General features: G+C 36.3%; 4 protein-coding genes and 1 long non-coding RNA gene across 7 annotated transcripts; 2 read left to right on the forward strand and 3 right to left on the reverse strand.

Annotated features, from left to right (window-relative positions):
- Positions 1–117: 117 nt before the first annotated feature.
- On the forward strand, positions 118–2,244 carry IAA32 (indole-3-acetic acid inducible 32). 2 transcript variants are annotated; one of them, NM_201661.2, is made up of 5 exons: positions 167–323; positions 518–681; positions 785–1,036; positions 1,116–1,224; positions 1,302–2,244. In NM_201661.2, the coding sequence occupies exons 2-5, from the start codon at positions 534–536 to the stop codon at positions 1,366–1,368; spliced, it is 576 nt and encodes a 191-aa protein (NP_973390.1). In that variant the 5' UTR covers positions 167–323; positions 518–533; the 3' UTR covers positions 1,369–2,244. The 2 variants fall into 2 exon arrangements, with proteins under 2 accessions (NP_001318172.1, NP_973390.1); NM_001335044.1 differs by having other exon boundaries at positions 118–681; positions 1,302–1,481.
- On the reverse strand, positions 1,419–4,129 carry AT2G01210 (Leucine-rich repeat protein kinase family protein). Its single transcript, NM_126182.4, has 2 exons — positions 2,413–4,129; positions 1,419–2,337 (listed from the first exon to the last, which is right to left on the reverse strand). Exons 1-2 carry the CDS (start codon positions 3,881–3,883, stop codon positions 1,658–1,660), a joined length of 2,151 nt encoding a protein of 716 aa, NP_178230.1. The 5' UTR covers positions 3,884–4,129; the 3' UTR covers positions 1,419–1,657.
- A 901-nt stretch (positions 4,130–5,030) lies between these two features.
- AT2G03905 lies at positions 5,031–5,235 on the reverse strand. Its single transcript, NR_139975.1, has one exon. It is a non-coding gene; the product is annotated as an other RNA (long non-coding RNA).
- AT2G01220 (Nucleotidylyl transferase superfamily protein) lies at positions 5,172–8,760 on the forward strand. Of its 2 annotated transcripts, none has more exons than NM_179589.4 (12): positions 5,172–5,539; positions 5,632–5,730; positions 5,820–5,904; positions 6,003–6,072; positions 6,214–6,274; positions 6,365–6,418; positions 6,700–6,856; positions 6,960–7,056; positions 7,423–7,532; positions 7,741–7,847; positions 8,025–8,135; positions 8,237–8,760. In NM_179589.4, exons 1-12 carry the CDS (start codon positions 5,450–5,452, stop codon positions 8,360–8,362), a joined length of 1,167 nt encoding a protein of 388 aa, NP_849920.1. In that variant the 5' UTR covers positions 5,172–5,449; the 3' UTR covers positions 8,363–8,760. The 2 variants fall into 2 exon arrangements, with proteins under 2 accessions (NP_849920.1, NP_178231.2); NM_126183.2 differs by having other exon boundaries at positions 5,425–5,539; positions 6,963–7,056; positions 8,237–8,556.
- Positions 8,761–10,439: 1,679 nt separating this feature from the next.
- On the reverse strand, positions 10,440–11,281 carry AT2G01240 (reticulon-like protein B15; the record flags this gene model as incomplete). The annotated part of the gene is made up of 4 exons (NM_001335045.1): positions 10,440–10,743; positions 10,855–10,924; positions 11,012–11,141; positions 11,232–11,281. 4 exons carry the CDS (start codon positions 11,279–11,281, stop codon positions 10,589–10,591), a joined length of 405 nt encoding a protein of 134 aa, NP_001318173.1. The 3' UTR covers positions 10,440–10,588.
- Positions 11,282–13,851: the final 2,570 nt, after the last annotated feature.

A 13,851-nucleotide genomic window follows, 5' to 3' on the forward strand; every position in this document is an offset into this window, starting at 1 on the left:
GTGAAAAAGGTAGTGACAAAATCGATCTGTCTTGCAATTTAGCAACACAACTATCTCTTTTGAAAGAGATAGGCATTTGTATCTTTACCTAAACACCAAACCCAGTCCTTTTTATCTCTCTCTCTATACATGACTCAAAGATATTTTACTCTTGCACTACACTATTCTCTCATAAGCAACACAGAGCCTCACTTTGAATCGAGTTGTCAATAGTCCCAGATAATATTTCTGCAGTGTTCACAGAGTTGAGATGTGACTTTGTGCATCAGAAGCATTGGCAGACCTGGTTGGATTACAAGATCTGAACCAAATCTCTCTCTGTGGTCAGCTCCCCATCCCTTGCTTCAAACCAACTGGATCTTAATGGGTTTTTCTTGTCTTATGTCTCTTTCATGTCTGCAATTCTGTCTTTTTTTCTTTAACTCTTCTGACACTCTTTTAGCATCAGCTCATACTATAAATCTTTAGAAGTGAGCTCTCTTTTTCTCATCTCACTTTCCCTTCTCTGCATCTTTAGAAATAAAAAAGCATCAATGGACCCAAACACACCTGCAGACTTCTTCAAAGGTTCTTCCAAGTTTCATACATATTACTCACAGACCAAAAAGGGTGGTGGGGTAATCGATCTAGGCCTCAGCCTTAGGACCATACAACATGAAACTTACCTCCCACCGGCGCGAAGTGAGTTTTTTTTTTTTGCTGAATAGCCGTGCTTTCACCTCATCATTAGTTAGTTTTCTTAATCCTCAACTTGCTACCTTCAATATCTATATGTGAATCAAAGTGATAGGTCTCGACGGGTATGGAGAGCTCATAGACTGGTCGCAGCCCAGCTATAACAGCATTACACAGTTGAAGAGTGAGGACACTGGACACCAAAGACTTGCCCAAGGATATTACAATAATGAAGGAGAGAGCAGAGGAAAATATGCTTACGTAAAGGTAAATCTGGATGGCCTAGTGGTAGGGCGCAAGGTTTGCCTTGTTGATCAAGGAGCTTACGCAACTCTTGCTCTTCAGCTCAATGATATGTTTGGTAAGCCGTGTTCTGACCCCCAAGCTTCCAGCTACAAGTATGTTTCAGAAGGTTTTGCCACATTAATTCGAATCTGCAGGGATGCAGACCGTGTCGGGATTGAGGTTGTTCCAGACTGAGTCTGAGTTCTCTTTGGTCTACAGAGACAGAGAAGGCATTTGGAGGAATGTTGGGGATGTTCCATGGAAGTAAGCTCTTACATTTTCTCTATACAAAAACTAAGCATTTTAAGTTAACCACTTTGTAATTTGTCTGAAACCTGTAGGGAGTTTGTCGAAAGCGTGGATCGGATGCGAATCGCAAGAAGAAACGATGCTCTTCTTCCCTTTTAAGCTTTTAAGTCCAAGCTTCTTCTGGGGCGTTCACTGATTATCTAAGATCCAAATTAGCTCACTTGTGGTTCTATTGTTCAATATCTGATGTAATGGAAGCTTTAAGCTATAAATACGATTATGAAGAGAGGGACATCTTAATAACCAACCACCAACAAGACTGGGACAAATAAAAGAACAAAATAAAACAAAACAAACGGTAACCACATTAGTGTCATCAGGCTTATGCTTCAAAATACATTGCAGCTTCAAATTTCAAAACAAGCTTTATGTGCAATCTCTAGATGTCTCAATCGCCGGCCACGGGTAATCTGTCGAGCGTATCAGAAACGTGCCTCATGGTAGGCCTTTTCTCTGGACTGCTATTCACGCAACTGATTGCAATCTTAAGAACAGCAACAATCTCGTCTTCCGTCTCTGCCTCAGGAGCCAAACAAGGATCAAGAACATCACACAATGGTTTCTTCTCCTCAATGCATACCTGTACCCACCGCACTAGATCCATTTCCGATGTCCCCACCTCCACTGCGGGAGACCTACCCGCTATCAATTCCAGTAAAATGATCCCATAAGAGTAAACATCCCACTTCTGTGAAGGTTTTACCATCTTGAGAGTCTCAGGTGCTTGATAGTAGGATCCAGAAGAAGAGTGAGCAGTGAACTCCGAAGATACGCTCTTGTGATGGTGTTGTTGCCTCTCTTGCGGCTGTTGATCCGTTTGGATGATTCTGTTAGACTGTATGGTCGGAGAAGATCCTCCAGCGATGTTAGCTAACCGTGCTAGTCCAAAATCTGAGATCTTAGGTTCCATGTCCTGTCCAATGAGAATGTTGCTTGGCTTGAGATCTCCATGGACGTATTTCTTGGGACTAAACTCATGCAGATAAACAAGCCCTGTAGCAATCCCTTTCATTATCCTCAACCGTTCAGACCATGTCAACGGAGCGATGGTCATCATCCCCGGCTTTCCTGCACATACACACACACACATTTACGATGATGTAACTGAATAATGCATCTTGAAATGAGAAAAGAGTGACTCACCGTGGAGGGCGGTTGCGAGGTTACCGTTGGAAACATAGTCGTAGATGAGAAGCTTTTCATCGACAGACCAATAATAAGCTCGAAGACTAGCAATGTTAGGATGTTTTAGTTTCCCTATGGCTTCAACTTCTGTCTGAAACTCCTTGAATCTCTGAGACCCTCCTTCACCCAATCTCCGTACGGCCAGTGTGAGCCCGTTCTCTAGAACCACTTTGTAGACAATTCCGATTCCGCTCTTCCCCAGAACGAAAGCTGACGCCTTTAGCAGCTCCTCCAGGTTAAACGCAACCTGAGCGTCGAGGGGAACAATGTCGCAATGCTCCACGTTTTCAGATGGCGTTTCGGATTCGTCTTTACGGAAACACAGACACTCAGAAGCCCTTTTCTTGGATTCTTTCTCGACTCCGAATTGGTTCTCGCGGTTACAAGCGCAGAACTTTGAGTAGCAGTAAGTGAAAAGCAAACCCACAAGGCAGATACCAAACACGTCGCAGAGAACAATGGCAATGACGGCGCTTTTGCTCAAACCACTTGATTTCTGTTTGGTTTCAGAGTTAGTACTATCAGAATCCTCAGGTGGGTTGTTGCTTGGGATAAAAGGGTAAGAGGCATTGAGGCCAAGTTGATATCCTTGGCAAAGGTCCTTCAATGGAGGCCCGCATAGACCAGTGTTGCCGATAAACGCTGTTGGTCCTCTGTTCATAAGAGCACCGGTTTGAGGAATGGGACCGGAGAGATTATTGAAAGTGAGATCAATGTAAACCTTTTCAGGAAGATCTCCAAGGGCAGGTGGGATTGAGCCGGTGAAGTGATTATGAGAGAAATCAGCAGTTCCTTGAAGGTTGGAGAGGTTTCCAATGTCGCTGGGGATGGAGCCGTTGAATTGGTTGAAGGCGAGGTCGAGTTTCTCCAGAGAGACGAACGCTGAGCCAAACCCATCAGGCAAAGGACCAGACAAGTTGTTTCTGCTGACATCGAGTGTTTTAAGTCTGTTGCATTGCAGAATCGAAAGTGGTAACGACCCGTTGAAGAGATTCTGTGACAAATCTAAGGTCTGAAGAAGCTTCAGCTTACCGATCTCTTCCGACAATGACCCATCAAAGGAATTGCCGTAAAGGACTAGACTTTGGAGTCCCTGAAGATGGAAAAGCTGAATAGGCAACGACCCATAAAACCTATTGCTCCGGAGATTCAAGTGACGGAGACTGGAGAGAAACCCTAGAGACGAAGGGAGAGAACCGTAAAGATTCTTCCTTGGAATGCTTAGAGACACCACCCTGAGTTCTTTGCAAGTTACACCGTTCCACGAACAGGCGTTCTCGTCTGATGAGTTCCAATTGTTAAGAGAACCTGTAGGATCATCGTGAACGCTTTGTTTAAACGTTAAGAGCGCAAAGCCTTCGTCGTTTAAGCCACTTATGACAGTCACATTGCAGAGAAGAGCAACGAAGATGATCAGCGAGGCCAACATTATCAGATGCAAATTAGAACAAAAAGACGAGTGTTGGCTTTGTACAAAGCAAAGAGAGATAGTAGCAAGAAGAGTGTGATATTGATGGAGTGAAGAGTAAAGTGAAAAAGATACTCTCGTTGAAGAAAAAGGAGAAAGAAAGAATACAAAAAGTAGAGAGAAAGAGAGAGAGAGCTCTGTTTTTGCATTGGGAGAAGAGAATTAACAAAAAAAAAAGAAATGACCAAAGAAAGAGGTGAAAGTTGGAGAAAAGAGAAGGCCATGGCGAAGTAATCCATACGCTAATTTGACCACTAATCTAATGGGTTTGAATGGTAACAAACTTAAGCTTTATACAGTTTTGAATCGATCATAAAAACTTTATTAAAAGTGTTACAAAAAGTTTTACTTTTAGCTTTTTTGTACAGCTTTTTTATACAGCTTCTTCTAACAGTTTTGCACTATTCCGATAAAGCTAATAGCTTCAGCTAACAGGTAAAAAACTTGTCCAGCTTTTGGTTACCAATCAGACCCAATATCTTTGTAATCTCTCCTATATACAAAATGTTACAAATGCAGATATCTTTATTCAAATAGTTACATCTTGTAATACCTTTTGTCATGATTGTTGTTTTATTCCGAAAAGTAATATATTGGGGTCCTTTGATTGATCTGTCAAGTGTCAATGTAGGTAACATTTACAGTGTTTGTCCTTTTCTATTAATCTATCTTGTCAATATATTACTACTACAGTAGTATCATTCATTTTTTATTTCTTAGATGATGTTGCTCTAGCACGAAACTCCATAAAATACCAAGTGATGCATATTAATAGAGTGTAGCAAGTGTAGTAACAAGTAGTAACAAGTGTAGTTTCAAATGAGCATTGAACAAACTAGTTACGATTGGGAGAGAGCAAACATAACAGTGGAGTTTACTAGAGAAGAAAGGTGCCACAAGATACCACCACGCTCTTCCTGCTTTCTTTATTCCTCGAGTCTGCTTTTACAGTACTAGTACTACCTCTTTTATATCTTACTTTACCATATAAATCACAGCTCATCTTTCTTATTTTACTTAGAATAGTAGCTTGACATGTTTTTTCGCAAGAAGAAGATTCATATAATAAACGATTATAAATGTGGTTTAGATTTAGCTAAAGCCTTAAAAGGGTAAAAGGAGAGGACATGTGTACAAACATTAGTCCGGCCCTTATTGTCGTTATGGTGATACGATAAAATTGTCGATAAGTAGACTTGGTGAAGTGTGATGTCTCCTAGTTTCTTAGGATAGAGAGCCCCAAAAAAACCTAAACCTAAACCCAGAGAGAGTGTGCCAGAGTGGGCCTATTTTCTCCTCACGGACTAACGGCGACGACTCCGAGGCTACATACTAGTAAATCAAACAACTTGGGTTTTAGTGCAATATAAAATTATTTTGGGCATAAATTGTAATTATGGAAACGTTTGGGCATGAATTGTTATTACGGAAACTGTTGGGGATAAATTGAAATTACGGAAACTTTGGGGGGCTTAATTTGGCTTTTTGCTGGCACGGCAATGGGAGGAGACGAAACCGAGAGAAACAATGGGAGACGCTGCGATCCGTACCGTCGTCGAAGCCATTCACTCATCTCCGACGCAGGCCGTCGTCTATCTTTGCGGCGGTGCCTCTCTGGTTTCACTCTCTCTCTTTATGATTGATTCGTATATACACAAGTATGTGATTGCTCTGTGCTTTTGAGTGATCGAAATTGAATTCTCTTTCAGGCTTTAGGTTGGTTGATGTCGGTTCCTGGAGCGTCGAACACGCTTCTCGAGTCCGTGGTTCCTTATTCGAGAGTATCTATGGTTCAATTACTCGGCAGGGTTTGTTCATAAACCTCTCAATTTCATTATAGCAATCGATGTTTCTCTTCTCTCCATTAATCAGCTGATTTTCGTTCGCTCTCTTTTAGGTTCCGAGCCAACACTGTAGCCAAGCATTGGCCAAGGAGATGGCCTTGTTAGCCTACAATCGGGCGCTTAAGCTCTCTAAACCAGGTACTTGCTCTCTTTCTTCACTTCACCATCCTTTGTTAGCAAGAAGTCCTGGAATATAGTAATGTGGATTGGTGTAACTTCCTTAATCTTGTGGATAGGATATCCGGTTCTCGGTGTCGGGTTTACGGGATCATTGGTAACTTCTCGTCCTAAGCGTGGAGATCACAGGTTATGCAATTTTGTTTCCTGCTCTTTATAGTAATATACTTGTTTGCTTGAAATGAAAGCTATCACAATAAGCTAGTTCTCTAGCATGGCCCTTTATTCTTTCTGTCACTCATAGTTTTTGTTTGTTGCGCGAGAGTATAGGTTCTTTTTGTCTATGAGAGCATCCGACCGGATTTTGGAATCTTCAGTCACTCTAACTAAGGTGATTGCTGCAACCTTCTCTCTCCCATATTGCTTTACTCTTTTCTATCAACTACTCAATGTATGTTATTCTTATTGTGGAAAACTTTAGAACTTACGGAGCCGAGAAGAAGAAGATAAGGTGTCAAGCTGTGCACTGATCCAGGTGTGTTACTAAGCTAATTACAACCTGGTACTAATCTGCCTAGGCCATTGCTATCTGATTTTCCTTTCTCTAGTTTTGTTAGGAATAGTGACAAGTTAGTTTGGTTACTGGTATTACAAACAAGTACCTGCAGACATTTCTTTTTCATAATTTTGTATTATTTAGACTATATATTCTTCTAGGCCAGTTTTAATCCAAAATTTCCACATTCTCCAAACGCATTGTTTTCTGAGGTTCATCATGGACTGAGTTGTTAAAACCTTTTCTGGTCATTATCTTAGGCTATGGCCAAGGCATGCCAAGTTTCTGGGACACTTGACTCTGGCTTGACCGAGTCTGAGGTGCCTTATGAGTCTGAAACCCACTTTACTGAAGAACAAGAACTAGAGCAGCTTATAAATGGGCACTTGTGCTGTAAGATTTATCCATTTTCTGGGGGTAAGATTTTGGTCATTTGTCCCAATGAAACTTTAGAATTTTTTTTTTCAAACTTCATCTGGCATTTGTTGCCACTAATGATGTAGTTCTAACTTTGTGGCAGAAGCACACGGGTCTGATGAAGACAGAAAGATTATACTACCTGGCTCTTTTAACCCATTACATGAAGGTCATCTCAAGCTGTTAGAAGTTGCTATGAGGTAAGCTAGTATTTGCTTAACGATAACGAGTACCTGTTTCTCTTTCGGGTGAACATGTTTAAAAGAATAACCGTTGTTAATGTCAATCATTATGTATAACCTGAGTCTTCTGTGTCTTTTGACTCTTCGCTGTCTCTATGTTTCTTAGTTAAATCTGATATGCTATATTATGCAAGAGTAGTAATTGATAATATCTTTCGTTGTGGCCACATGTTGTGACTGTATGAATTGATTCCGTTGTTGGATTTTGGAGAGGCCTCTGGCATTTTGACAATTTTACTATCTCCAAACAACAAATCAGATAACTGTTCTTTTTCTCTGGAAAATAAAATAGAAACAATCTCACAAGCAGATTTGTTGATGCAGTGTTTGTGGGGGCGGCTACCCATGTTTTGAAATATCCGCAATAAATGCCGACAAACCACCGCTTACAATTGCACAGATTAAAGATCGTGTCAAGCAATTTGAAGTAGTTGGTAGGCCGGATCTTTATTTTTCACTATCTATTTATCTTTTCAATCTTGTGCACCACTTTTTTGGTATCTCTATGATCCAATTGTTTCCAACTAGAGAAAGACCAATCAGTTTTATGATCCAGAGTCGAGCTATAATTGTTTCCAATGCATTTATTTTGTCTATATGCTTGTGCCATGATTTGATATTGGTTTAGTATCCGGTTGGCAGGAAAGACGATAATAGTTTCAAATCAGCCATACTTCTACAAGAAAGCTGAACTCTTCCCAGGAAGCAGTTTTGTAATTGGCGCTGACACTGCAGCGAGGCTTGTCAATGTATGTAAAAACTGAACCGTTCCCTGATCCTCTTTTTTTTTTTTTTTTTTCCTTACAGTTATATTTATACACTACCTGTTGTGGTGAGCGACCTGAAACTTAGTAAGACATTTGAAGTGCTCTATATCTTCCTGTTCCACACTATCAAAGAAGATTAAGAAACTGAATTTCTTGCAGCCAAAGTACTATGAAGGAAGCATCAAAAGGATGTTGGAGATACTTGGTGATTGCAAACGGACAGGTTGCACTTTCCTTGTTGGTGGCCGCAATGTAGATGGTGTATTTAAGGTTTGACCTAAGCACTAGAATCTAGAGCAATACAAATTTAGTCCCTTTGAGAGTTGTCTATGAGATTGTATGCCTAATGCCTTATCCTTGCTCCTCTGCAGGTTCTTGAAGATGTTGATATTCCAGAGGAAATAATCGACATGTTTATTTCAATTCCAGCAGATATATTCCGGATGGATATATCCTCTACAGAGATAAGAAAAAAACAAGGGGGTGGTACGAACTAATGACTTCTCAACCCGCTTGAAAGTCTTGGCTCGCAAGACAATTTATTTAGTGCAGTTACTTTTTGATTTGATATGTATTGTGTTGCATTCTGTTCTTATTATGGAATCCGGATCAATGGTATGAGCATTTGCACATGACATCGAAAGAGCATTGCAGAGTTGCATGGGAAACGTTTAAAGAGTGCGAATATTTGTGAATTGTGACAGAGAAGCCTTGTTAAATATTTATGAATGTGAGCTGATTAGAATCTGTAATCATATTACCAGGGCTCTACCTATAAGTAGGGTTAGTGAAAATCTTGTAATAGTAGTACCGAATGATCAAATTGTGCTGGTTATTTCACAGGTCTCTGCAAATATAACAGTTTAAGCTTCATGTACGAAAATGCTATCAGCGCTAATGAATATTAAAGCATTACATTGTGCTCTTATTGGGCTTTTCCAATATATGTAGGCCTATAATCGTTTGGAAACTAATCTCAATGGATACTTGGAAAATATAAAAGTCGGCCCAAAAGTGAAGCGCGTGATTTTTTAACTGCAAAACGCAAGTCGTTTACCGACCCTCAGATTGAGCGCGTCGACGCCACCTCCCCGAAATCTGTGGGCACCCATGCAGAAATTTGCCGTTTTTCGTAAAATTCTAAAAGTGGGCGCGTGTGGGTCGTTTTAGTTTGAGGCAAGGAAAAAAGAAGAAGTAAACTTGCATTTATCAACTACATATACTTTTTTGGTAAGGATTTTGAGAGATTTTGAGACAAAAATCTTAAAATAGTATTTAGCTTTTATTTTCTACAAAATCTTTTTAAGACAATTATTGTTCTAGATTTATATCTTTAAGTAAATTTTATCTTTATTTAACTATATTCAATTAATTGCTAATTTCCTAAAATCTTTTTATATACATTATATATAAATGTATGATTTTTCTTTCACTTTTATTTGTTCTGATCTCTAATTTATTTTGATTTTTATATAAAATACATATAGTTAATAAAATATTAAATTTATTGCGGCATATGTAATTTAAATTTTTTAAAACAAACATATATTACTTAATCGATGAAAAAGTGTATAAGGTCTCATATTGCTTAAAACATTGTGCAATAAATTATATTCATACTATTAAAAAGATCAAAATAATTTTGAATACGAATTAGCAGGAAGCTTGATTTATCAGAAATCCAAAATTAAAATGTTATTCGGTTTAGTCCGGTTCTTTATTTTAAAAAATAAAATCATTAAAAATTCAAAAGATTACAAATATTTAAATTTTATTAAATATTAAAAATTTAAGACTTTTAAAAAGTTAGACTTTATAAAACATTTTAAATATTTCTAATTTTATGAAGATTTAAATATTGAACTTTATAAGAAGTTTAAATATTAAAAATACTTAAAAATATATTAATATGAGACGGTATTCTACAAATGAAATCTTAGATATAACAATCAAAATAAAATTATAAAGTTTGGATCGATATTAAAACTTTTTTTTAAGTTTCAAATATTACTTTATAAGAAAATAAAAAATAATGTTTAATTTCAAGATATGGGGTTATATGGTGGGACATGTTTGAGTTGATATTAATACGAGATGGTATACTATGGGCGGAATCCTAGAATTAACAATCAAAATATAATTATACAATTTTAAAAACTAAACAAAAATAACAATATTAACAAAACAAAAATAAATTAAAACTTCAAATTTTTTAGTTATAAAAATTATTCCAAGTTGTATCATACATAGAAAAAAATAATAGCATATAACTATAGATCATCTTTAAAACAAAATTTTAATTTTTGTTGATAAAAATATATGTCCGTGATATACTTTTTATTATGTTATTTATATATAAATAATATTAATTAAAATAATTTTTTTAACTTTCTCACAAAAATATCAATCTACGGTGTATTGTAGATCAATCTCTAGTGTGTTATTATTGTCAGGGTTGTCTGATAGTCTCCCTCCAACTATATACTGAATGTTATATATAGTCTTCTTCATATTGTCTTTTCCTATGTGACTACCATTTTTTTTGGTGTTACTTTTTTGTTTCAATCCAGTAATAAAGAGGAATCAAACTTAATCAATCAATGTAAGAACTGCATACATCTGAATATCTGATTATGTAGCTCTATACTTTTTACACGGAATTTTACTACTAGGAATATGATAATAGCATATAGAGGTTGGTTGGCTTTCAGTCCGGTCATGAACTACTCCACCTTGGGGGCCCTAGGAATTTTAGAGACAACTTGTTTGAATACTTCAAGTAAATTGTTCTTCTCTTCTGATACTTTCCCCATGAAACTGTCAATGAGCTCTTGAAATTGCATGTAAACAACCGGGATTGTCATCGAGCAAACCAAGCCTGCAAGGATGTGCATGGTTATAATAATAGTTATTAGAAACAAATAGAAGGACGACATAAAAAGACAAGGAGATCGATAACAGGTCATGAGTTATATATATGTGGTCTTACATATATACAAAATTGTGAGGAGGCTGATGTAGCTCCCAATGTTGTATATGATGGCCACATAAAGGATGGTCTGCCACATGAATTTTTATATAAATGAATCTTTAAACTTGTATATGGAAACTAGAAAGTTATGATGTCGACTAGTGAAGATTCACACCTTTAGAAATGTTTTGTTGTCTTTCCCATATGCAATCTCATAGAGCATGAGGAGATGCCCCTCCATCATTGAAAACAAGGCTTTAAGTGGGGAATCTGGTTGATTTAACTCTTCTGGAGTTGGAGGTCTCCTGTGTAAGATCACATAATTGGTGAAACGTTAAGTAAGAGCTAGCTCTATCTACTGTTATATTGTAAAGACGTGTGTATTTGGTAGGTACCGAGTGAAAAAGACTTCTCCGAACTTGGCCCAAAGGAAGAGAATGAGCATGAGGAGTAACAAGATTGAGCAGAGAAGCGGAACTAATCGAGCTTCCATGAACTCCAAGAGGAACCAGAAGAGTGTGGCCATTACAAGTGTTATCCCTGAGTTTATCTTGTCCTTCCACAGACATAGATCTGCCACTACAACAACATTCCCAATTGGTTATTAATCGTAAGGTAAAGCCGGTTAGTCTCTTCTTTGAATAGATTTTGTTTTCCTCTACAAGAATGTCAGGTCTTAATCATATTCTACTAAGTGAAAGGATTGTGCATGGATTCATATTTAAAAATGATAAGTATTTGATAATGATGTAACCTGCTCCATCGCCAAGTATTTGATCCACAAGAGACATTTTGGTTGTGTTGTGATAATTCCTTAATTCTTAAAGGAGACCTGCAATATAATCTCCATAGACCATACTCAATCGGGATTTTATAATTAAAATAAATCACCATTTAATTTGATCTCTTCTTAACTTTTTTTTTGTTGGCATGCTTTTTAGTCTTAACTCTTAATTAAAAACAATAACCATTGTTTAATTTAACAAACAATAACCATTGTTGGCATGTTCACATTTAGAGATGATGATACGTGTTCTTTTTATTCATGCCACAAATTCATTTAAAAATATATATATTATCTTCTATTCACTATTAATCTATTATTAATACGATTAGATTTATTTAACATTTGCATGCAGAAATATGATAACATTTGTTGATATTTAGCTATATCCGGTCGCACATAGTTTGTAAATAGAAATATATTATTTTTTCATTTTATTTATTTCCATTTTAATTTATTTTATACTTTCAATATATTTTCAAATAAGTGTATATAAAATTTAAAATTATATAAATATAAAATATAACTTTCCAATTTCCTAATTAAATATTTATTTGTCTATTTTGCAAACAAGATTTTATTTCTCATTACTTCTATCCAGCTCTACATTTTGGTTCATTTTGTTTAAATAAGATTTTGTTTAGGGATGGGCTTACGGATTTTCGGTTTGGTTTCGATTCAGATTTTTTGGTTTTACGGTTTTTTTAGTTTTACTAAAACTATAACTATATAGAAACAATATATAATTCGTTTTGGTTACGGTTCGATTTTTATGGTTTTATGGTTTTTCGAATTTATAAATATTGAAACCATACAAAAACCATATACATATCGGTTTGGTTCCGGTTTGAACACAATTTTTTTGGTTATTCCATATTTTTACGAATGAATAAGTTAAATATAATATCTTTTTATAATTAAATTTTTGGTTTCTAAATTACTAAAAAGATCAATAATTTTAACCCTAACACTTTATTACTTCATAATACACGAACTATTGACTTCTCAACCCGCATGAAAGTCTTGGCTCGCAAGACATTTTATTTAGTGCAATTACTCTTTGATTGATAAAGTATTGTGTTGCATTCTATTCTTATTATGGAATCGCATTGCAGAGTTGCATGGGAAGCGTTTAAAGAGTGCTAATATTTGTATATTGTGACAGAGAAGCCTTGTTAGGTATTTACGACTGTCATTATACTACGAGCTGATTAGAATCTGTAATCGTATTATCCAGGGTTCTACCTATAATTAGGGTTAGTGAAAATCTTGTAATAGTAGTACCGAATGATCAAATTGTGCTGGTTATTTCACAAGTCTCTAAAGTAAAACAGAACCTTAAACTTGCTTTAATGAAAGAGAATAGTCTGAATGATTCGTGTATTGAAACAGAACAAGAACAATGGCTTTTATAAAAGCCTTACAACAACTGAAAGAGAGATTGCAGGAAATAAAAACGGAAACAAACTGCAACAGAAAATACTTATTCAACTCCTAAATAAACGCTTGACTTATTCAGCTTCAGACTTTGTCAAACATCCAACAGTCTCTGCAAATATAACAGTTTAAGCTTCATGTACGCAAATGCTATCACCGCTAATGAATATTAAAGCATTACATTGTGCTCTTATTGGGCTTTTCCAAAATACGTAGGCCTAAAATCGTATGGAAACTAATCTCAATGGATACTTGAACAATATAAAAGTCGGCCCAAAAGTGAAGCGCGTGATTTATTGAACTGCAAAACGCAAGTCTTTTACCCACTCTCAGCATGAGCGCGTCGACGCCACCTCCCCCAAATCTGTGGACTAACCCATGCAGAAATTTGCCGTTTTTCATAAAATTTTAAAAGTGGGCGCGTGTGGGTCGTAAACTTGCATTTAATCTGATCTCTTCTCAACTTTTTTTTTTGTTGGCATGTTTTTTAGTCCTAACTCTAAATTAAACAAACAATAACCATTGCTTAATTAAACATACAATAACCATTGTTGGCATGTTCGCATGAGAGATGACGATACGTGTTCTGTTTATTCATGCCACAAATTCAGTAAAAAAAAAAAAATATCTTCTATTCCATTATTAATCTATTATTAATACGCTTTGATTTATTTAACATTTGCATGCAGAAATATGATAACATTTGTTGATATTTAGCTATATCCGGTTATAGATAATTTGTAATTAGAAATATATTATTTTTTATTTGATTTATTTCCATTTTAATTTATTTT

Source organism: Arabidopsis thaliana, chromosome 2 (genome assembly GCF_000001735.4).
Source record: "Arabidopsis thaliana chromosome 2, partial sequence".
NCBI lineage: Eukaryota > Viridiplantae > Streptophyta > Magnoliopsida > Brassicales > Brassicaceae > Arabidopsis > Arabidopsis thaliana.